Source organism: Lactuca virosa, chromosome 9, assembly GCF_052849685.1.
Source record: "Lactuca virosa cultivar CGN04683 chromosome 9, Lactuca_virosa_CGN04683_v6, whole genome shotgun sequence".
NCBI classification, from domain to species: Eukaryota; Viridiplantae; Streptophyta; class Magnoliopsida; order Asterales; family Asteraceae; genus Lactuca; species Lactuca virosa.
Window position 1 is genome coordinate 179877793 of NC_136434.1, and position 24368 is coordinate 179902160.

The window sequence follows — 24368 nt, forward strand, 5'->3', positions numbered from 1 at the left end:
ATAATAGAAGATACACTATTGTTGTGTACAAATCACTTCCAATAACATAAATACTTTCTCTCTCATCCCTTATTCTCTGTTATGTCCCTTATTCTCTCTTATGTCTAACTCCTTCTTTCTTCTATTATGGTAAGAATTTCCCTTACTGTAGTTCTTGATCCAACTATGAGTTCCACCACTTATTCCTTTATTCAAATCTGAATCGATTGAAAATTTTGGTGCCAATTAGGAAGAAAGTTACAGTTAATAAACTTCGAAAAATCATGGAAGATCATATATGAGTGATGGAACACAGACAAGAATCCATGGAAGGTGAAATGAGGACACAATTTTCATGTATTGGAAATCAATTCACGTTGACTGAGACTCATTTAGTGGAATTGATGAACATGATGAAGACGAACAACGATAAATCACATCAATCACTATTAGGGCAAAACATAATCAAGGCGATCATACATGATCAACCAAGAACCTTGGGGTATGTTCCTGAAATTGAATCTCCCGTCTTCGATGGTATGAATGCTAGAAATTGGGGGATGAAATGTTGCAAATATTTTTCTCTGTTCAAGATTCCTGAAGATCAATGGGTCGATTTTGCATCATTACACATGACAGTAAAGTTGAGTCTTGGATCTCTAGCTATTTGTTTGTTAATAAGAATTACGATTGGAATGATTTTCTACCAGTCCAGTATGATTGATTTAAAGATTATATAGGCACTAATGTAGTTGAGGAATTTAATTAGCTGCATCAAATGGTTCAATAGAAGATTATGTGGACAATTTTGAAAATCTAAGGGGATTAATGACGCAAAGGAATGGATATCTCAGTGATGAATATTTCCTTAATAGTTTTGTGGGAGGATTAAAAACTAATATCAAACCATTTGTCAAAGCCTTTAAACCTAAATCAATAGGTGATGCAATTGAAATTGCAAGATTACAGGAAGAATCACTAAGTGCTTATGTCAAACCTTCTTCATACACTTCCCAAAAGATAGTATTTCCTTATATTCAAGCCAATAAACCTCATTGTAATATTCCTTTGCTTGAAAATACTAAAACCACCATTACTTCCAACTCCCAAAATTATTCCACTCAAAAACCCGATTCAAAATTTTCCTCAAAATAATGGACAAAGAAATTATATTCCTGCATCAGTAAGAGTAAAAAACAAGAAAAAGGACTATGCTATTACTGTGACCAACCATATGACAGTAATCACAAATGTCAGTTCGAAAAAACTCAAATCTTTATAGTAGAGATTATGAGTTTAGATGAAGATGATAGTGGTAAAAACGAAGATGATATTGATATGATTCTTTTGGGCGATCAAGAACCATGTATTTATGTGAATGCTTTGTCAGGAATTCAAGGATATCAAACAATGAGAGTTGTGGGGTTTGTAGGTAGAAAGTCGATACATATTCTCATCGATTCTAGAAGTTCCCACAACTTCTTGGATTTAAACTCAGCTAAAAGACTAGGGTACAAAGTTGAATAGATAGCAACCCAAAATGTAAGGGTGGCTGGGGAAAATCATCTTCATTTTCAACATTTTTGCAAAACTTTTACGTGGATGATACAATCTAAATAATTCATTACGGATATGGTGCTTATACCATTGGGTGGTGATGATATGGTTTTAGGCATACAATGGCTCGAATTGTTAGGGCTTATACAATGGGATTTCAAGAAATTGATCATGAAATTTGAACGGGAAGGCGAAACTATAATTCAAAAAGGAGAGTCTTTACATAAAATCAAGATATTACACGGAGAAGTTTCAGAAAAATTGGTGCAAAATGCAAGTCAATTGTACTTGTTACAACTTCTAACAAAATAAGATGAAAATAAAGAAGTTGAACCAGCATTTATGACATCAGAAATGAAGATGCTACCTGAAGTGCAACAGTTTGTGAATCAATATAAATACATTTTTGAAGAACCAAAAGGCTTACCACCTTTAAGTGGGGGGGGGGGGGCATTTGATCATAAAATTCCATTGGAATAAGGCATTGGACCTGTAAGTATTCGACCATACAGGTACCCACTTAAACAAAAAGATGTAATTGAAAAGTTAGTTCAAAATATGTTAGATAATTGAATTATTCAGAACAGTTCCAACCCATTTGCTTCACCGGCTGTTTTAGTGGGAAAGAAAGACGGTTCATGGTGCTTATATGTGGATTATAGAGAATTAAATAGAAAAAGAATCAAATATAAGTTCCCTATTCCGGTTATAGATGAACTCATTGATGAATTGGGGCAACAGTGTTTAGTAAACTTGATCTAAGAGCAGGGTATTACCAACTAAGAGTTCATTCTAATGACATATATAAAATCGCATTCAAAACTCATATCGGTCATTATGAGTTTTTAGTTATGCCATTTAGGCTAAATAATGCTCCTACTTCCTTTCAGTATTAGATGAAAAACGTTTTCAAATATTTATTAAGGAAATGTGTATTGGTCTTTTTCGATGATATATTGGTGTACAGCAAATTCATTGATGAACATTGGCAACAACTAAAAATGGTTTTCAAGCTAATGAGACAAAATCAAATGTATGCCAAAGCTTATAAATGTGAGCTTGCAATAGAAAAGGTGGATTATTTGGGGCATTTTATTTAAGGAAAATGTGTTGAAATAGATCCACAAGAAGATAAAAGTTGTGTGAAATTGGGCGATACCTTCAAATGTGAAAGAGTTGAGAAATTTTTTGGGACTTGCTGGCTATTACAGAAAATTTGTTCAAAATTATGCTGTCATTTCTTGACCTCTTACTAATCTTATAAGAAAAGAGTTTTAAATGGACTGATGAATCATAAATAGCTTTTGAAAAGCATAAAAAGGACCTCATTTATGCACATCTATTGGTTGTTCCTAATTTCTCTCAGAATTTAATAGTTGAAACAGATGCATCTAATAATGTAATTGGAGTTGTATTGACACAATCAGATCATCCTTTTGCATATATCCACAAATCATTAGGACCTAAATGGCAGAAACTTTCAGTTTATGAGAAAGAATTGTTAGCAATTGTATTTGTTGTTCAAAAGTGGGAACAATATCTGTCAAGGCAGCATTTAATCATCAAAACAGATCAGAAGAGTCTTAAATGGTTAATACAGCAAAAGATATCTACCCATTTTCAAAAAATTTGGCTATCCAAACTTATGTGTTTCAATTATGAAATTCAGTATACAAGTGGGAAAGAAAACATAGTTGATGATGCACTTTCAAGAGTTCAAGGTTCAGAGATCTTATGCATCGCTATTTCTCTGGTATGTTCTGATTTAATTCATTTCATCAAGAATAGTTATACTTTGGATGTAAAAGTAAGGACAATAATCCAACTACGTGAGCAACAACAACTAATACCACATTATATGTTCAAAGATGGCATTTTAAGGAAGAAAAGAAATATTTTTATTGGAAATAGTGAAGACTTAAAAATGAAAATACTTCAATGGTAGCACACAACGGGTGAAGCTGGACATTCTGGAAGAGATAACACTAAGAAGGGTCAAGAGTTTGTTTACTTGGAAGGGTTTAACTAAGGATGTGAGTAGATCTGTTAAGAAATGTACTATATGTCAAGCTTCAAAGTCACAAAATATAGCAGATCCAGGGCTTTTACAGCCTCTACCAATTCTTGATGAAGTATGGGTGGAAATTTCTATGGATTTTATTACAGGTCTTCCTAAAAGTCAAGGCAAAAATGTCATTTTTGTGGTGGTTGATTGATTAAGCAAAAGTGCTCATTTTATGCCATTATCACATCCTTTTCATCCATTGAAGTAGCTCAATGCTATTTAGATAATTTTTTCAAACTTCATGGATGGCATCGAACTATTGTAAGTGACAGAGATGTTTTTTTAGTCAATTTTGGAAAGGATTGTTTGCTTTACATGAAACAAAGATGAAGCTTTCTTCTGTTTACCATCCCCAAACTGATGGTCAAACAGAAGTAGTGAACAAATGCTTAGAGTCTTATTTGAGGTGTATGTATGGGGAAACACCAAAAGAATGGAGTTTTCCACCTCTAATACATTTGCCATATTTTCCAGGAGAATCAAACGTGGAATATATTGATAGATCATTGAGAAAAAGGGAAATGATGATTAATTCTTTAAAACAACATTTAACAAAAGCTCAATTCAGAATGAAGCAACAAGTTGATAAACATAGATCGGAGAGAACATTTAGTATTGGGGATTAGGTATGGCTAAAATTTCAACTATATAGACAACAATCAGTTCAATTACGGGGAAATTAGAAATTAGCTAAGAAGTTTTATGGTCCTTTTCAAATTTTTTCAATTATTGGTATAGTAGCATATAAAATCAAATTACCCACAGAAGCCAAAATACATGATGTGTTTCACGTTTCACAACTTAAGAAGTTTTTTGGGAAATTACCTATGGCAGCTCATATTCCTCCCTGGTTTCAAGCTAATGATGTGGAAAAGAAGGTACAACATGCTGCAATTTTGGGAAAAAGAACTGTCAATTTTCAAAATGTTCCTCATATTCAATACTTAGTTCAATGCGATAGATTTCTAGAATGTGAATCAACATGGGAATCAGTTGAGTACTTGAAAGCTCAATATCCCAGAGCCATAGGTTCTGATGTTGATTTGACTTGAGGACAAGTCAATTTTTGAATGGGGAAAATATGATATAGGAATGAAATTAGTTACAAGTAAATATCGTTCGGAAGTAATAGATGATACGGCTTTTGAGTAATAATATAAATACTTTCTCTGTTATCCCTTATTCTCTCTTATGTCTCAACTCCTTTTTTTTCCTCCTATAGTAAGAATTGCTCTTACCGTCACATTCTCAACATTCAAAACTTGAGGTGTGGAACGGTGACTATGATTTCACATCCCAAGTGTGGATCTTTCAATTGTTGGATCAAATTGCAATAGGGAGGCTCCTTTCAAATTGTGAGTATAAATACAAAGGTAGTGAAAATATGCAAAGTAAACAAGAAATTTTTATAAAAGATAACTTAATACTAAACTAAATGCAAAAAGGAAAATAATTTTGGATTTGTAGGATTATAAAAAATAGTAAAACGAATCAAAAAGGGAACTAAACACTAAGAACAAACATTCCCGACAACATCGTCAAAATTTGATTGTAGTCATTGATGCGTAAAAATCAACCTTAAATTCACTAGTTTGAAATAGGGACCAATACCACCACAATGATCATAGTTAAACTTAAGATGCAATAAAACCTATACGTTAGGAACAAACATGTAACTTTGTCTTAATTAATTTTAACACCCTAAAGACCATCATTGTCATAAAACCTTGAAAAAGGTTAAAATTGGAAAATTTTCTGTCCGACCTAAAATATCAACCAAGACAAAGGACCAAATTTATGATTTACTTTACGTTTTATTTTTGGTGGCTGAGAATCAACACATCAAAAAATCAGAGAGCCACGTGGCAGAAGAATGACCACTATCTCACACTCAAAATCACAATTCAAATCCAGTAAACCAATCAAATAATGCTGACATGTACTCATCCTAATCCAACAACCTTGTTAAATTCCATATATAACCCTTCAATCCTACACCATCCACAAACACCCTCTACAAACCACCGTCCCTTGAATACCCTCAAAAGAAATGGCAACCACCGCAATCCAACAGTCAGCATTCGCCGGCCAACAGGCCTTGAAGCCACAGAACGAGCTCGTCAGGAAGACTGGCAGCTTCAATGGTGGTCGCTTCACCATGCGCCGCACAGTCAAAAGTGCGCCACAAAGCATTTGGTAAAACTCACAAATCGATGTTCTTCTTGTTTCCAAATTCATATATCGCTACTAGAACTAACTGTAATTACCATCTTTAAACAGGTATGGACCAGATCGTCCAAAGTATTTGGGCCCATTCTCCGAGCAAACCCCATCATACTTGACCGGTGAATTCCCCGGTGACTACGGGTGGGACACCGCTGGACTCTCAGCTGACCCGGAGACATTTGCCAAGAACCGTGAGCTCGAAGTGATTCACTCTCGGTGGGCCATGCTCGGTGCACTCGGGTGCGTCTTCCCCGAGCTTCTCTCCAAAAACGGTGTCACATTCGGTGAAGCTGTCTGGTTCAAGGCGGGTTCCCAAATCTTTTCAGAAGGTGGTCTTGACTATCTTGGAAACCCTAATTTGATCCATGCACAGAGCATTCTTGCTATCTGGGCATCTCAAGTTGTCCTCATGGGACTCATTGAAGGATACCGGGTTGGTGGAGGCCCACTTGGTGAAGGGCTTGACAAGATTTATCCGGGTGGGTCTTTTGACCCGCTTGGGTTGGCTGATGACCCGGAAGCTTTTGCTGAATTGAAGGTTAAAGAGCTTAAAAATGGAAGATTGGCGATGTTTTCTATGTTTGGGTTTTTTGTTCAAGCTATTGTTACAGGGAAGGGTCCGATTGAGAATTTGTTTGACCATCTTGCTGACCCGGTTGCTAACAATGCTTGGGCTTATGCTACCAACTTTGTGCCCGGAAAATGAGTTAAATATGTGTAGATTTTAAACCTTATGCAATATCAAGAAATTACTTCACTTAATCTTCTGATCTTTATTTTCTTGAGTTAATATCTTTATGATTATGTTATGGAAGTGGTTCATGTTGTAGCAATATTGTTACACAAAAAATAAACTTCGGATAGAGTATGACTTATTTTATTTCATTAAAAGTACGATATTGAAATGTGCTCAATGGATTATTTTGCAAAAATACTAAAAGCAACACTACGGTGTTGCAATAAGGAACTACTTCCAAGAAGCTACATGAATGTAACAAAAAAGCACTCATGTACTTCGTATTGCTTGTCAACGTTGCACATGATGCAACTTTTGGAAAGGCTAAATGCAAGAAAGGGAGAGGTTAAATCGAGAACAGGAAAAGGTTGAGAACGCAAGAATATTTCTGAACAAATCAATATATAAGGGCATAAAAAGAATTTTACAATACAATCAAATATTATTAAGTTATATCTCCCTATCTACTTCTACTTATATTAATAAAATAATGGTTTTAGGTTGCTACGTGTCATTTTATTACGTATATTTATTTATTGTTTATTACATGTCATTTTCTTAAAGCTCCAAGGTATAATCATATCACATAAAATCAGTTAATATTTAATTTTTTGTTTCAAAATTCAAATATTTTCGGAAAGTATTTACATCATAGTCAATAAATCTGAAAACTATTATATAAAAAATTAAATTTGAAATCATACCCATTTTTTTACTACAAAACTTCATGTATAATCTTTATTGGAGAATAATTACTTCAAGCAATCAAAATAAATAGACCAGCCAATTCGAATGTTGATATTAACTATTTTAAATTCGATTATCATTTTAGTAATTATTTTGTGTTTTCAACATCTTGCTTATTTATTAGTTCTGATACAATTCTTTGAGTTATTCTAAATGTTTTATCAATGTCTATGTATCTATGTGTGTGTGTGTGCGCGTGTGTGTATGTGATTGTATATGTATGTGATATGTGTTCATATCGCTCATTCCAGTCGTTCGATTGCTTTCCTATGAGGCAAGGAATGTAGACTATAAGTTGATGAAGTTAGGGTTTGATTGTAGTTCAAGAATGACAATTTTGAAAAAGAAAGAGAAAGATATGCAGTCTTCTAAAACTTTTTGAGAATTGTGTCCGCCAAGAGAATCAGAACCGCGACCCACCTTCCTAGCCCTCCGATTGGTATCAGATTTTGGCAGTCACCATAATTGATAAAATATATGCGAGTTTTCAATCTCTATGAATGAATCATGTTCTGCCCCTTCACTACCATATATGGTGGTCATTTTTAACACAACTCCAAATTTAGGAGGCAAATTTGTATATTTGTTGATTTGTAATAATTTGTCTAGGTTATGTTTTTTAATTTCTTTTAGCATATTTTGTATGAGATTTTATGGAATGTTTCGTTTCAGAGTTTGATTTTCTCTTTATTTGAAGGTCCATGGTGATTCATATGACTAAGGATACATAGATTTGGTATTTGTGTCATGTTGTTTTGTTTTGTAGCTTTTCTCAGTTGCTCTAGCCAAAATGATTTATATAATTTCGGTAGTTGATTCTTTATGTTGGAGTAATATGAGTAAAATGTTTGTTTTGATGTTAAATTTTCCAAAATGATTCATTTGTCATGAAATTTTGAGCTATTCTTTACAATTACCTTTTATATAGGATCTTGGATATTAGAATATGCTGTTGTTTCCTGACATAATAGTCATGTGTGCAGGCTGTTGATAGCAAAAACCAAGATTTGGAGCTTGATCTTTTGAGGTTAGATGTCGTGAATACCATGTTTGCTACAATTTTAGGCCTTTTGACATTAAAACACTCATAAAACCATTTGTTTCTTTTCTTAACTCATATTTATGCTTGAAGTTGTATTTAAAGTTGAGTTTTCAATATCATGCATAATGTTACGATTACATTTTATTTTACATCATCGGGTAAATTACTTTATAACTAAAATTGCTTTATCAATCTTATGCCCATTAGGTATTTGATGTAATGCCCAAGTGAATGTCATTAATGTAACATCCTGTTTCCAGCCATTTCTAAGCCATGGACCGAAAATCGATTGTGTAAGGTTTTGGGCGTTAAGGAGGAAAATTTTAGTCCTTGTGGAAGGAGATAATGATAGTTAAGAGATTTGACCCTTGAATTGTGTTTTGGGTCGAAAGTCATAGGCCGGGTTCTTGCATGAAATATGGATTTTTTGTTCGAGAAGTTTTTAGTCCAAGATATTTATATAATATTATAGAGCTCTTCAACACCTTTCCGTGGATATAAAGAACGTATAAAACAGAGTTGGAACGAAGAAGATACGACCATTTGAAGTTAGGACGATTTTTGGGTTAGCCGCGTAAGCAGGGCGTACGCGATCAGTGCCTAAACCCAATTTTTGTGGTTTAAGCCCTATTTAAGCTCCTTAACTTTCCCAAACCCATTCTATTCTCAACCTCCACCTCTCCAACACCCTCTCTTGAAACCCTAACCCTAGATTGAGCCTTGTGAGCAAAAAGAATGTGCTTTTAAGTGCTTTGGAGTGCTCTTGATGCACCTTGGAGAAGAAGGAACCCATTGAAGAAGTGTTGGTTGCATTGGAGATTGTAGATCCAAACTTTGTTCACCTTGATCTTTCTTCTAGAGGTATAAAGTTTGAATCTTGATGATGAAATTGTTAGATCTAGCTAGTTTTGGGTGTTATGAGCTTTTGGTCACTTTAAGTGCATACAGTTTAGATCTTGAAACTTTGTGACCTTGTTATGGATAAAGTTGGAAACTTTATCCATCTAAACATCATTTTGATTCAGATCTGAAGGTTGGAGACTTAGACTTAATGGATTAAGTTGAAAAGGATGCACTTTTGGGTCCCTTTGAGACTTAAAGACTAGATCTTGTTTGTTGGGACCATTCTAATGGATAAAGTTGGAAACTTTATCCATCATGGAGCTATTATGAACCATAAAAATGTGATCTTGGGCCTTCTATCCCTTCCATGCAAGATTTGTGATGTCTTAATGGGTTAAGAAGTTAGGGCTTTTAGTTTTGAGCACTTCCTAGCCATGCAAAGTCATAAAGTTGGAAACTTTATGACTTAAGATGATATTTGGGGGCTAGATCGACGTTTGTACGAAAAGACTTAGTGAAATAAGCCCTTTAACGGAAGGATATCATTCAGCCAGCATACGTGGGCATACATGAGCGTACGCCACGCGTATGCAATGAGAGCCCTGATTTTAGACCTTGTGTATGCTAAGCGTACAAGATGAGTACGCCGGGCGTACTCAGCTGAGTTGACTCGGTTGACTTTTTGACTTTTTGGACTTTGACGAGGATTTGACCAATTTTGACCAAAGGGTATTTTGGGTATTTTGATATTAAGTTAAGTTGGGCCATGATTTGAATAATAGGTGACGTGTAGAGCCGGTATTCGAAGCAGAGATTTATTCAGCTATTTGTTCGGACTGAGAGGTGAGTTTTCTTCACTGTACCCGTGGGCCAAAGGCTCCAATGTCAGCCCACTAGATTATGTATCTTGGTTATAGGATAGTGTTATGTTGGTATGTGGTTAATTAGTAGATCTGTATGATTACCTATATTTGTTGGTTCTATCTTTATGTTTATTCGTCACATATGTCGACATAGTATGGTTGGGTTGAGGTTGTACTGCTTTGTACGGTAGCCAACAAACCCGGAAGCAACCCATACATAAGCTTTGGGCCCCGAGGGCAAGCCAAACTTATGTTGTGGGCTCGGAAGCAATCCAGACATAAGTTGTGGGCCTCGAGGGCAAGCCAGACTTATGTTGTGGGCTCGGGAGCAATCTAGATATGAGTTGAAGGCCCGATAGGCATGCCAGACTCATATTGTGGGCTCAATGGTAATCCAATCTTTTTAAGTTGTGGACCCAGTAAATGTTGTTATATGTATGTGTGTTGGTACTTTGGGGGAACTCACTAAGCTTTGCCTTACAGTTTTAGTTTATTGTTTCAGGTACTTCTGAGGATCGTGGGAAAGCAAAAAGTGATTGTGCACATCATCATGTTTTATGTCACTGGTTCTTGAAACAATGACTCCTTTTGTAAACAATGTTGGTTAATGGTTGATTTTGAAAATTTTAAATTTCTTTGATTTTTGGAGTGTTACAATTAATCTAATTCATGTTTTTCTTTAGTAAGTTGATTTATCATAATAATTTGTTGGATAAGGTATGCCTATCTGTATTCTTCAAATAAAAAGCTTAGTCTGTAATGCATCAAAGTATAAAAAAATCATTATTTGTTTAGCAAATTAACATATTTAAATGGCTTTGTCAAATTTGTAGTTTAGAAATTTGTTTTAAACATTAAATCTAACAATTATTTAAAACTTTAAAAATGATATTATCTTTTATTCTTTTTGTCTAATATTATTCTTGAATCCTTACTTTGCATGTTCAAAAATTAGTAAAATGAATTAAGAGAAAATTGTTTTTTATATCAAACTTATTGGACATCATTAAGCATTAAAAATTTACGAACAAAGTATTTTCTCTCTCACAAACATTAATAATCACGAATTGTGAGTTTTTTTTGTTCTTTTTCTTTTTTTATATGAATTTTGATAATTTGACATTTGAAGGGCCCAATTTTCTCTGTTTTCCCAAGACTATTATCAGTTTGGAACGCTCCTATGTTTATGTCTTTATGTGTGTCCAACAGTGTGGTATGAGTGGTTGTGGGTATGTAGTATTTGTGTGATTGGTAAAAAATAAGTATGTTGCTATAATGGGTGGTAATTAAAGTACTAAAGTTTTGTAAGTGGTTGTGTATTTGACTTGTGGCTTTTATTTGTTCTAGGCAATATCTCATCTAATCAAGGTTTTGACATAGACATATATTTTGGTAAACACAATGCTATCATATTGAATAATTTTTAAGCACTTTAGGCTTCAAGCACATTGCTATTCATTCCTATTTATAATTTCTTTTAAGTATCTACTTATTTCTCATTTCACTCGGATCCTAGAGGTTTAAATCTTGATTTGGGGTTCGAAGAGAATTCATTAGTTTAATTTTCGACAACACACTTTCAATTTATTCTCTTATTAGAACATTACACATACAACATCATACACAAAGACGCTTTGTTCCTTCAACTTTGTTGTTGCAAGAAATAGCTATGTACTTTTGTTAATTCACTAATTATAGAATCATTCTTTCATTTTTTTTCCATTATAGAAAGAAATAGCAATTATACTTTCATTTCTTTAACATTTATATTTGTAAGGTCTATCTAATGCGAACACAAAATTCTCCATAATTTCACGAAGAGTTGGCAGCTATTTCAAAGGTTGTGAGTATAAATGTCTCTCCTTAAACTTCTTAAATAGTCGATGGTGTTAGGTTTATGGTACTTGGACATAACGAACAATGAACAACATAAAACTTTAGGGTCCTAATGGAAAGAGGGGGAGAGAGAATAAAGATAAATATGTTCAACTAGAATATATTAACAAGTAGTATTATCCACATGGTTATTTGAATATACTATTTCACTACAAGTGGTTCAATAATCAAAAGGGAGTTATATATGACAATAATATCACTAATATCAACACAGTATAGAACGTTGATAATGGGACCAAGAGGATCAACTTGTGTTTGTTATGCAAACCAAAAAAGTGTTCTATATATGAGATCCTTCTCTTGGAAACCAAAACAATAACCATTAATGGGTTGTCAAAAATTTTAATCATTAAAAAATTTGGGATCTACCATTGAACGATGGTTGCATTAAAAATGTTGACAATGGATCCTCTAAAAATATCGATGTCATTCATAATAAATTTTCATCTAATTGTACACTTGTAATCGATTATAATTAGCCAATACTTTGAAACTCATTATTATTAGGTGACAATATAATTACTCCACCAATGGGTATTGTTAATGAAGTTTTTGAGGGTGACACTGATTATGATGGGAACGACATGAATTATGATACTAAAACATCTAAGAGATACAGTGAAGTATATGGGGGAGTAAATTGTAATCCTACTTGACTCGTTCTAATAGAAAATTGTATTTGTGTTTGAGAGGGGCACTCATTGTATTTCTCGTTGTAATAAAAAACTTTATTGATATTGTATATATCTATTCTATATCTTTTAACTTTTCAGATTATGACATTCATTTGGATTGTTCCTCTACTTAGTGGATGATGTCATGCAGCGCGGTCATGAAGGAGTTCTTTTTGAGGATCCATCGCCTCCATTTGGTCGAGGTCGTGGTCAGCATGATTTCGATGTCAAGTCTTATTATGATATGTTTATTTACTATATTCATTCATTTATTATAAATTATCGTGACTTACCTTCGTAATTATAATTACAATCGCTCTAACCAAAAAGGAAGAAGTAAGGGTAAAAAAAACTTACTTTGCGCTTAGGACACTTAGCAGAAGAACGAGAATTGACCTTTCCCTTTTGTGTTTGACAAAGACACTAGTGTTGCTACTTTCACTAGGGTTATAAGACACATGATCTTTAGTTCGCAACGTTGGTTTGTATATCTAGCAGACCACCTATTTAGAAATATATTTATTGGAATAAAGTTTCCCCTGCCGAGAAGAATGTCATGATCGAGTATCTAGAGATAAAGTATTTATATAACTATATTTAATATGCTTATCTTATCACTGCTTTTTTACTTGACTATTTTTTTATTAGTAGCACATTTCAATCTTGACAGTTCCGATATCCCCAACATAGACAATTATGGTAGGGCATTTAAACATACAATGTCTAAGCATTCAGAAAAAATGATGTGAAAAATTTTTATTAACATGGAAGGGTATAAAGATATCGAGAGAGCAAAGCCCCCCCCCCCCCCCCCCCCCCCAGTGAACAATTTTTAGATTGGACACACATCTAAGACATTCAACATCAAACAACGCAAAACATGAAAAACAATGATAGTAGCGTTTGGTACAAAGAAGTGAGTTACGTTTATATATATATATATATATATATATATATATATATATATATATATATATATATATAGGGTTGGGTTCATTTGAGACCACCTATATTTTGTGAGACATGAGGACCAAATCTTAGCCCTTGATCAAAATTGATATGTGGTTTAGATTTAATAAAAAAAACAAAATACAGGCGGTGGCAGTTTGTGTAAATAACACAAACTTTGTAATTAACTAGAAAACACGGAGGGGTAGAAACGTAACCTGGCACATTCACAAACGCATTCATATGATTTTCATTTCCCAAAACCCTTTCATCAATCGGAAACCCTTCCATCACAAATTTGTTTCAGATTAACCCTAAATCGATTGCAAAGTCGAGCTCTTTATTCTGATTCTAGCTCGAATTCATCCTCTGATTCATACTCGAAACAAATCCTAACTGATTCACGTAGCCAAAAACGATCAGAAAACCCTCGATCAATCTCGATTATCAACAAATTCTTATTCCTTCAACTTCATAACCTCAACCTTCTTAATTAATCTCAATTATCAGCCATTCCTTCACAAAACAAGTATTAATTCAAGCTATTCAAATTTCGGATTGTGTAATTGAACCGATGAATAATTTGGGTTGTACATATTCTAAGTCGAATAACCCTAGTATATCAAATAAAAACCATAGATCATACCCTCGTTGTTAACCATTCTCCCAATTGAAGCAAAGTGAATCAAATAGAGTTAATTTCGGTTTTTACAAAAACTGAAGATCAAACCAAGAAGATCGCTAAGGAATCAAAATCATATATACAGGTTCTTTCTTTCCTTAATCTGTCATCCTTTAAATTCACATAAACCCTATCCTTCTAAATAGAAGGAATCGACGACCATTCAAAATCATAAACCTTAATTATGTTATTCAGATTGTTTCATTCTGGTTTTAAGAATCGACTTTAGAACTCATACCCATCAAAGGCTTTGATTTCACCTTTCAACAATGTCTTGTTCGAGAGAATCAGATTCCAATTCCCCTTCTTAATATAAAAGATTAATCACCAATGTCATTATATGAAGTAGATAGAGTGATTAAAAGCATGTACTGAAGTCTAGTCTAAAGAACCAAAGAGAAGTAATTAACTCAAAAAGAAAGGACATAAAGCTATTTTCCAACAAAAACTTAATCTTTAGCTTTCAAAACAATGTTCTACTAGTTCTAATTTTGTATAGTACAATATCTAATCATTCTGTTTTGTTTTGTATATGAGCTTCTAGTATACTTTTATAGTAATTCTGAGTTTTGTATGGTAGAGTTAGTATTCTATCCATTCTAATTTTGATGATGAATTGCTAAAAATCGAAATTGTTGATGAGTTTTTCATTGATTCTTGTTGATATTTATTTTATAATTGAAAAATTGATGAATAATTGCTGAAAATCGATCATGTACATAATCCTTTGATAATATAGAATTGATGATGAATTGTTGAAAATAAATGTTGAAATCTAGAAAGTCCTTATCGGTGTATGTAATAGAGAAAATGATCATGAATTGTTAAACATTGATGTTTAGTACAATATTCTAGTCATTTTGATTTTGTATAACATATTATTCTAATCATTTTGATTTGTGTAGTAAAAATTTCTAGTTTTTTGGTTTTGTGTATTAGCTTCTAGTATAATATCCTAGTCCTTTTGGTTTTGTATATTAGAGTTAGTATGGTAGTCATTCTCATTTTTATGATGAATTGATGAAATCGATTGATTATGAGTTGTTGATAATCCTTATGTAATAGCAAAATTTATGATAAATAGCTGAAAATCGATCATTGTTTTTAATCCTTTAGTAATAGCAAAATTTTTTGATGATAAATTACTGAAAATTGATGTTCTGATATGAGATTACAAAAAATCGATGTCTAAAATCAGTTATTTATGATAATCCTTCAGTAAAAAATTTAGATGTCTGTAATAGAGAAACTGATGATGAATTTTAAAACATTGATGTTTAGTACAATATTCTAGTCATTCTGATTTTATATATCATATTATTCTAGTCATTTTGATTTGTGTAGTAAAATATTCTAGGAATTATGTTTTATATATTAGCTTCTAGTATAATATTCTAGCCTTTCTGATTTAGTATATTTGAGTTAGTATCCTGTTCATTTCCATTTTAATGATGTATTACTGAAAATCGATTGATTATGAGTTGCTAATAAATAGATCCTTGTTGATAATCCTTATGTAATAGCAAAATTTATGATAAATTGATGAAAATGAACCCTTGTTGATAATCATGTTGCTAATAAATAGATCCTTGTTGAAACTATGTTGCTATAATGAGTAAGAAGTAAAGTACATTGTTTATAGTAGTAGAAAGATTAAAATATGTTGCTATTTTCCGTAATTCTAGAGATTCTGATATGGCATGCTTTTGGTTCATAATTTATATTTTACCATTCTGATATGATATATCGTGTGGTACTTCATAATTTATTATTCAACTGAATATTATGATTTCATTTAATAAGTTATACTTATAATTTTAGTGTCTTATTGTTTTTCAGGAACATGAAGAAATGTTTGAAAAGGTCTTCTAGAAAGTTTTTGTAGAAAAAGAGAATATGGAAGAAATTGTTTTTAATTGTATATCGATGTTTCCAAATGAAAATAGAACATGGAATTGGCAAAACAGTTCAGTGATTTATTTTCGAGTATAATTTTTTGAAGTACCAATAAGCCAGAAAGTGAATAAGCGCATGTTGGAATTGTAGAAACCCAAAATCAAGGGACAGAGGAAATGATTGAAACCGAAGATAGTGAAATGGAGGATAATGATCAAAATGCTTAAAATCAACATATATGGATACATTTGTGAAATTAAATAGGAAACTCACTTTGGAGCATATTTTTTTGTCAAATTCTAATTTAGATGTCGAAAGGATAAATACATCATGTAATTAGATGTACACAATATTGTTCAATTTATTCTAGTATGAAAAGATGATAATATATAGAGAGAACATTGTGCAAACTATTCCTTGAAAATATTGTTCATTGTTAAAGATTTCCTTGTGCAAACTATTCTAATTAAATAATGTTTATGTTTTTAATAGAATAATTTGATTAATTACTTGAAAATAATGTGTATATTCTACTAGAATAATATTATATGTTATCTATTTTCAAAAGTTATATGCATAATCTTCTAATATAATAATGATGTAGGATATTCTAACTTATATGTTGAATATTCTAATAGAATAATGCTTAATTAAATCTAGGCTTGTTTAAAACTCTTTGATATGTTATTATTCTAGTAATTCTAAATATTCAATATTTAATATTATGTTGTTAAGATGTAATATTCCGAAATTGTGTGCAATATTCTGAAGTAATGTGAAATATTCTGAAATTAGGTGTCATATTATAATTTTAGACATTATGATTTTGTTGGAAACAACTTGCTTCAAACTTTTTGTTAAATAATATGTAATATATGATTTTATACATTTTGCTTTTCGTTCGAAACAATTTGTTTTGAACCTCTTTGTAAAATATTGTGATAGCACTTGATTAATAGTGAGGTAATGTAAAATATTCTAAAATTATGTGTCATATTCTAAAATTGTGTGTCATATTCTGATTTTAGAATATGTAATATGATAGAATTAATAGTTAATGTTACAAGAATGTTGTTAGTTTAATTATTAATGTGTTGTTTATAAAGGCATGTTTTTCATAATATTTTTGAATCTTGAGTATTTATATTAATTTTGTTTATGTACATGAATTGATTAAATGGAAAATCAAAAGCCAAAAGTCGATGAAACTAAAACAAAGAATCGCAATAATTAGAAAACCATTGATATTTTGAAAACAAAATTTCAACATAGTATCATAAATCTTCATTATATGGTTACATTGTTAGACAAAGGGATGAATATGAATCTCAAAACTCTTATCAAGTTATAGTTAAATAACAATGCACTAACAACCATAAAACGTCTATTACATGTTTGTGACATATAAAATCTATTACATATCCGTGAATCTCGATACTTATAGTTGAAAAAGTCTAGATTCAAATATTCAAGTTCCTTTCAACCTCTTGAATCCAAAAGAAATAACCATCAGGTCAAATGGATTGTTTGCAAGAGCCATATTGTGCTGCAACATTGTCGCTTAGAACTACAAAAAATAATATACCACCACATTAACATATAATAAAAATAATGTGCATTCATATGAATTTAATCATAAATGTATGCTCAATATTCAATAAGAATAATATGCGGTAACATGAACTAATCAGCAACATGATGTTAATAATTGGAATTAATAAATATATGATCAATATTCTATAAGAATAACTGAGATTGGTAAAAAAATCTACCTGGGTTTCCGATTGATTTTCCTCATTATGGAGAATATCTGAATCACCAATACTTAACATATCACTGATGGTATGTATCCAATAGATATAATCAGAAAAATATACATTCTTATGAAATTAGCCATAAAATAACCCATTGTTAACATATACTACCTTTATAAGAACCATAATTTATTTAATAGCATCTAATATTTTTTTAGTACAACATGTTTGTTTCTTACAGGTTAACAAGAGCATATTTAAACAAAAGTGTGGTAAAATGCATCTCTAACAATTTGTGTTTAAAGAAAATTACATATTTTAACAAAACTAAGGTAAATTTAATAAGATTAGTCAATATTGAATTATTTTACTCCAATTCTAACTCATATTTTGGAAATATACTAATTCTTAAATAGGAGTTTATGTATGGGAAGGAAGGGGTGATACATCATAATCTTTATTCATTCAGGACTTTCATCAAACATGTAGAATGCATGTATAGTTTAAGAGAATTTTCTCAAGAACAATAATTGATTTCAATCAATCAATATGATGTTTGATTGCTGAAATCACAAATCATACATATATGAATTGGAGAAATCACTAGTAGCTTGATGATTCAATCAGTTCATGTTACAAGGTTAACAATTGAACATGTTACATGCAAGTAACAATGAAAGCGATGAAAATACATGGAAGAAAACTCAAACCTTGATCAATTGATGAAATCGTGATGTAGAATACAAATCACAGTTTGAAAGATCGTTAGCAATTGTTGAAGATGAAGATAAGCATAAAGCAACTGAACACTTGAACCTCTACCTTGGATGAAATCGGTCATCACAGAGCTAAAATCAGTAACAATCTTGTAATTAATTGTTGGTGTCGATAGATGAACATAAACCTTAATCACTCAGATTATCAATTGCAGATGCAGAAGAATGAAGAACATGAACTCGTGAAACACAGAAATCGCGACTTTAAAAGCTATTATTTAGCATTGTGCGATCAATGTCCAACTCAAACTAATTATCGGTTGAAAGAATAGAAGATTTAAGGAGATAGAAGATCGATCAGATTGAATTGAAGAACAAGGAATGTTGATCCAGCGAATATTTTGGTAGAAGAATCAAAGCAGATGATTTCTTGATGACGTGAAGATAACACTAACATTATATCAGATCTGACCATATTAAATTTTACCTAGGGACTAATCTACCCCTCATTAACTAATCAATTAGATTAATTATGGTTAATCACGTTTTTTTATTAGCCACAAGATCAGTTTTGATCAAAGGCCAAGATTTGGTCTCCATGTCTCACAAAATATAGGTGGTCTCAAATGAACCTCTACCTATATATATATATATATATATATATATATATATATATATATATATATATATATATATATATATATATATATATATATATATATATATATATATATATATATATATATATAATTGTTTATTTAAAATATAATCTAGTTTTTAATGTTAAACATAATAAGATTAGGGGCCGGACCTTTCATGATGCTTTGGTAAAGATGTGATATTCAACGGCCCAATAGTCAAGCAACAATTTGTAAGTGGTTATTGGTTAAAATTATATGTATATTGTTTAATTCTTAAAAGCAAACTACATCATTGTTTTTTTTATTAAAGTTAGAAGTACATTGTTTTTTCATTAAATAGCAAGGATATTAATCTATTTTTCATCTTTGTAAAATACATAATGCTTCAGCGCGAGAGTTTGTCGAACAAACACAAGCCTCATTCTCCTCAAGCAACCCATCCCCCAGACAAGCGAGATGTATTTGAAAAGGTTATGTGTGCTGGAAGGGGTCATGTTAAAGGCATTTGGTGTAAAAATAGTTTATTTAATTTCAAAGTTTCATATCAGGAACGATGAATGCATGTTACTGTGGTAATTTTGGTTTATGTTGATTATTTAATTATAAACTTTGCTAATCGGTAGTTTTATTTATATGCAAACTTTGGTAGTTTGGTAATTGTTATTTTGGTTTTTGTTGATCATTGGTAGGTTGTAAATGTTAATTTGATATGTTGGTTTATGTTGATATTTTTTTTAATCGTTAGTTTGGAAATCATTTTATTGGTATTTTGTTGTATGCTCATACTTTGGTAGTTTAGTAGTTTGGTTATTGTTAATATGGTGTTTTTGTTTAAGTTGATATTTTGGCAGTTTGGTGTTTTGGTAATTTGTAGGTTGTTTATGTTAATATTTTCGTATCTGTTAGTTAATATTGTCCGCCGCTATTTGGTTAATATTGTCCACCGCTATTTGGTTGCTAAATTTTCATTGACAAACCGCTACAAATTTCTTGCTTTTGTTGATTAAGCTTTGATTTCAAAGTGGGTGGATAGTAAACTTTATCGACTAGCCACGGATAGTTAAAATCGGTGTGTCATGGGGGCGTTGAGGACTTGAGGGGGCAAAATGGGCAACTATACTTAATTTTTTTTATTATATATTTTTATTTTTAAAATAAAAACTTATTTTTTTAGGATATTTAATTCTTGAGGACTTTCATATTTATTTTTTGATTTTCCATTATTCTCATTGGTGATATGGTTTATCAGCTGTGGGGAACGATGGGGGAGGGGGTGGGGTTGTAGTACACTTGTAATCTACTCTATAATTCGTTTTATATTTGGTGGCTCAAATAGACGCACCAAGAAACTGAGACCCACATGGCAGAAGGACCGCCATTGCGCCATCCCACCTCTAAAAATCCGAAACCAAATCGAATTAACCAATCAGAGTGATGCTGAATTGTACGCATTCTAATCCACCAGTATTGTTGAATTTATATATAACATTGCAATTCTCCACCATCTACACATACCCTCTACAAATTAACATAACTTATATCCCCTCAAAGAAATGGCAAGTTCTGCAATCCAACAGTCAGCATTCGCTGGCCAGGCAACATTGAAGACACAAAACGAGCTTGTCAAGAAGATTGGCAGCTTCAATGGTGGCCGCTTTACCATGCGCCGCACTGTCAAAAGTGCACCACAAAGCATTTGGTAAATTTCACAAATCAATGTCTAATTTTCTCGTTTCCAATTTCATAGTGATTGCAAACTAACAGTAATATTATCGGTAATTGGTTTGACAGGTATGGACCAGATCGTCCAAAGTACTTGGGTCCATTTTCCGAGCAAACCCCATCATACTTGACCGGTGAATTCCCCGGTGACTACGGGTGGGACACCGCCGGACTCTCAGCTGACCCGGAGACATTTGCCAAGAACCGTGAGCTCGAAGTGATTCACTCTCGGTGGGCCATGCTCGGTGCACTCGGGTGCGTCTTCCCCGAGCTTCTCTCCAAAAACGGTGTCACATTCGGTGAAGCTGTCTGGTTCAAGGCGGGTTCCCAAATCTTTTCAGAAGGTGGTCTTGACTATCTTGGAAACCCTAATTTGATCCATGCACAGAGCATTCTTGCTATCTGGGCATCACAAGTTGTCCTCATGGGACTCATTGAAGGGTACCGAGTTGGTGGGGGCCCACTTGGTGAAGGGCTTGATAAGATTTATCCGGGTGGATCTTTTGACCCGCTTGGGTTGGCTGATGACCCGGAAGCTTTTGCTGAATTGAAGGTTAAGGAGCTTAAAAATGGAAGATTGGCCATGTTTTCTATGTTTGGGTTTTTTGTTCAAGCTATTGTTACAGGGAAGGGTCCGATTGAGAATTTGTTTGACCATCTTGCTGACCCGGTTGCTAACAATGCTTGGGCTTATGCTACCAACTTTGTGCCCGGAAAATGAGTTGAATATGTGTAGATTTGATAATCCTTATGCAATATCAAGGAACTATTTCACTTAATCTTCTGATCTTATTTTCTTGAGTTATTATCTTTGTGATGATGTTATGGAAGTAGTTCATGTTGTAGAAGTGTTGTCACCCAACAAATAAACTTCTGACTAAATTTATATCATTAAAATTACGTTATTGAAGTGTACTGATTGGATGATCGTAAGTGAGGAACTTACATTGTTTTTTCTTAATAAGAAAAAACAAATTGCATTGTACATACGATTGTTTTTCTAAACTTTGAAATATTAAATCACTTTTACAAAGTCAAATCATGTAGAAAAAACGAAACTTCAACTCAACTTCACAAAATTTCACCAATAATCCATACAAGAACATGAACCATTTTTGAAATGATGATAACGATTATTATCCCTAACAATAATTTCACGATCATAAATCTTGGATAAAAGCTTTGTAACCGAGTGACAATCATTACAAACACGAAGATTCTTCACTATCCGAATTGGAATCCCGGGTTTATAATTAATTAATCCAAAAGCAATTGCTAATCTCTCACTATGGCTTTCCAATTCAATCTCCTTCTCATTGTCCCCTTCAATATGAAGCAAAACTTGGGATTTATCGGGTACATGTCCCACACTTTTCAATCTCTCCCTAATCTCACTCAACTTATGGTATATTTCATTACTTTGAGGGTGTGATCTATCTCCCACAATAAACTCATGAACACCATTTTCAAACTCAATAAAGCTACACCCCGGATCTTTTTTCAATCCCATTTTCCTCATTGTTTCTCGAACGTGTGACACTTTGTCCCAATTATTAGTTGTGGCATACATGTTAGACAAAAGAAGGTAACTTTCAATACATTTTGGATCAATTTGTTTCACATGGTGTCCCGCATATTCCCCAATTTCAACATTTTTATAGATTCTTGAAGCACTAAGCAAACTCATCCAAACTATCTTGTTTGGTTTCATTGGCATTGATTCTATCACATTTTTAGCTTCTTCAAGACAACCCGCACGACAAAAAATGTCCACAAGACAACCGTAGTGTTCGATTGTAGGTTCTATTTTGTAATCATTTACCATCATTTTAAAGAATCTTTGACCATCTTTGACCAAACCCGCATGATTACACGCATTCAATACACCAATGAATGTTATACCATTAGGGATGATGTTGACTTTTAGCATTTCTTGAAATAGTTCAAGAGCATGGTTAGCTTGTCCATGGGTTCCTAGACCTACTATTATAGCAGTCCAATGAGCTAACTTTTTGTTGTGTATAGATTTGAATATCTTTAAAGCACTCTCGATGCTTCCACATTTGCAATATGTTTCTATTAATGAAGTACCAAGTATACCATCTAATTTATGATTATTTTTTACTATATAGGAATGAACCCATCTTCCCTTTGTGAGAAGAGCTAAATAGGAGATAGCAGATAGAGTGCTGACTAAAGTACTAGGAGTGGGTATATAACCTGAATTTAGAAGTTGGGTGAACAACTTTAAAGCTTCTGAAAATCTTCCATTGCATTCATACCCTGCTATCATTGAGTTCCATGTGATTATATCTATGTCTTCCATTTGATTAAACAACCTACGGGCGGAAAGAAAGTCACCTGCTTTCATATACCCATTAATCATTGCGTTCCAGGATGGTAGGTTTCTGTTTGGCATTTCATCGAACACCTTTCGGGCATCATCAACTTTGCCATGTTTGGAGAGTCCGTCAACCATCACAGTCCATGAGACGACATCTTTTTCTGTCATCTCATCGAACAACTCCTTTGCAAGTTCAATGTTACCAGATTTTACATACCCATCCATCAAGGAGTTCCATGAAACCAAATCTTTTTCAGTCATTCCATCGAACACCTTCCGTGCAGAATTAATATCTTTGAATTTGGAATACATGCTGACCAAACTGCTCTGAACGAATACATCATCCCTAAACCCGATTTTCAAAATCAACCCATGAATCTGCTCCCCTTCTTTTGTTGCAATTAATCTTCCACACGCTTTGATCACACAAGGCAGAGTAAACACATCAGGCATTAAACCTGACCGTGACATAAATTCAAGAAACATTAAGAGGGATTCCTGTGACCGCTGATTTTCGACGTAGGATTTGATGAGGGTGTTCCAAGAATGCAATGTTGGTTCTTGAATTTGGTCGAACACAGATCGAACATGATCAAGACTGTTGCATTTAGAGTGGGCATAGAGAGATATAAGGCGAGAAGATATCAAAGGATCATGAAAAGTTGCTGTTTTGAGTGATACAGCGTGTAATTGAGCAGGTTCAATTGGGGTTCTACAGATTTGGAAAGGATACGGGTTTGATGATGGTTGAAGAGAACCAGAAGCTGTGACTTGGAGCATTCTGAAAGGCGATTGGAAATTAACAACAGTTGTAGGTCTTGTGTGATGGATAATTACTTAAAACCAAGAACGCTGTTGTTATTGATTGACTGATAATAGAAAATTTCGCAGAGTGAAGACAATTGTTTGGATTGACTAAAAGGGTGCCGTTTGCCACAACAATTTTTAATGACTGGACAATTATATCCTTTCCTCTATTTTACATTTTACGGTTTTACCCCTTGCTATTTTGGTAAAAATCAAAGGGTGATAACACA

General features: G+C 32.9%; 2 protein-coding genes and 1 pseudogene across 2 annotated transcripts; 2 read left to right on the forward strand and 1 right to left on the reverse strand.

Moving 5' to 3' along the window:
* Positions 1–5586: 5586 nt before the first annotated feature.
* Positions 5587–6589, forward strand: LOC145137113 (chlorophyll a-b binding protein 5, chloroplastic-like). The gene is made up of 2 exons (XM_079071251.1): positions 5587–5797; positions 5882–6589. The coding sequence occupies exons 1-2, from the start codon at positions 5652–5654 to the stop codon at positions 6531–6533; spliced, it is 798 nt and encodes a 265-aa protein (XP_078927377.1). The 5' UTR covers positions 5587–5651; the 3' UTR covers positions 6534–6589.
* A 14172-nt stretch (positions 6590–20761) lies between these two features.
* LOC145136396 (chlorophyll a-b binding protein 5, chloroplastic) lies at positions 20762–21766 on the forward strand. Its single transcript, XM_079070513.1, has 2 exons — positions 20762–20964; positions 21057–21766. The coding sequence occupies exons 1-2, from the start codon at positions 20819–20821 to the stop codon at positions 21706–21708; spliced, it is 798 nt and encodes a 265-aa protein (XP_078926639.1). The 5' UTR covers positions 20762–20818; the 3' UTR covers positions 21709–21766.
* An 87-nt stretch (positions 21767–21853) lies between these two features.
* Positions 21854–24218, reverse strand: LOC145136395 (pentatricopeptide repeat-containing protein At5g66520 pseudogene; annotated as a pseudogene).
* Positions 24219–24368: the final 150 nt, after the last annotated feature.

Excerpts from the sequence above, each read along its gene's own strand:
- LOC145137113 (XM_079071251.1), top strand. The coding sequence starts at position 5,652 with ATGGCAACCACCGCAATCCAACAGTCAGCATTCGCCGGCCAACAGGCC. Across the intron at positions 5,798-5,881 it reads AGTGCGCCACAAAGCATTTG|GTATGGACCAGATCGTCCAA; the intron begins GTAAAACTCACA and ends ATCTTTAAACAG.
- LOC145136396 (XM_079070513.1), top strand. The coding sequence starts at position 20,819 with ATGGCAAGTTCTGCAATCCAACAGTCAGCATTCGCTGGCCAGGCAACA. Across the intron at positions 20,965-21,056 it reads AGTGCACCACAAAGCATTTG|GTATGGACCAGATCGTCCAA; the intron begins GTAAATTTCACA and ends TTGGTTTGACAG.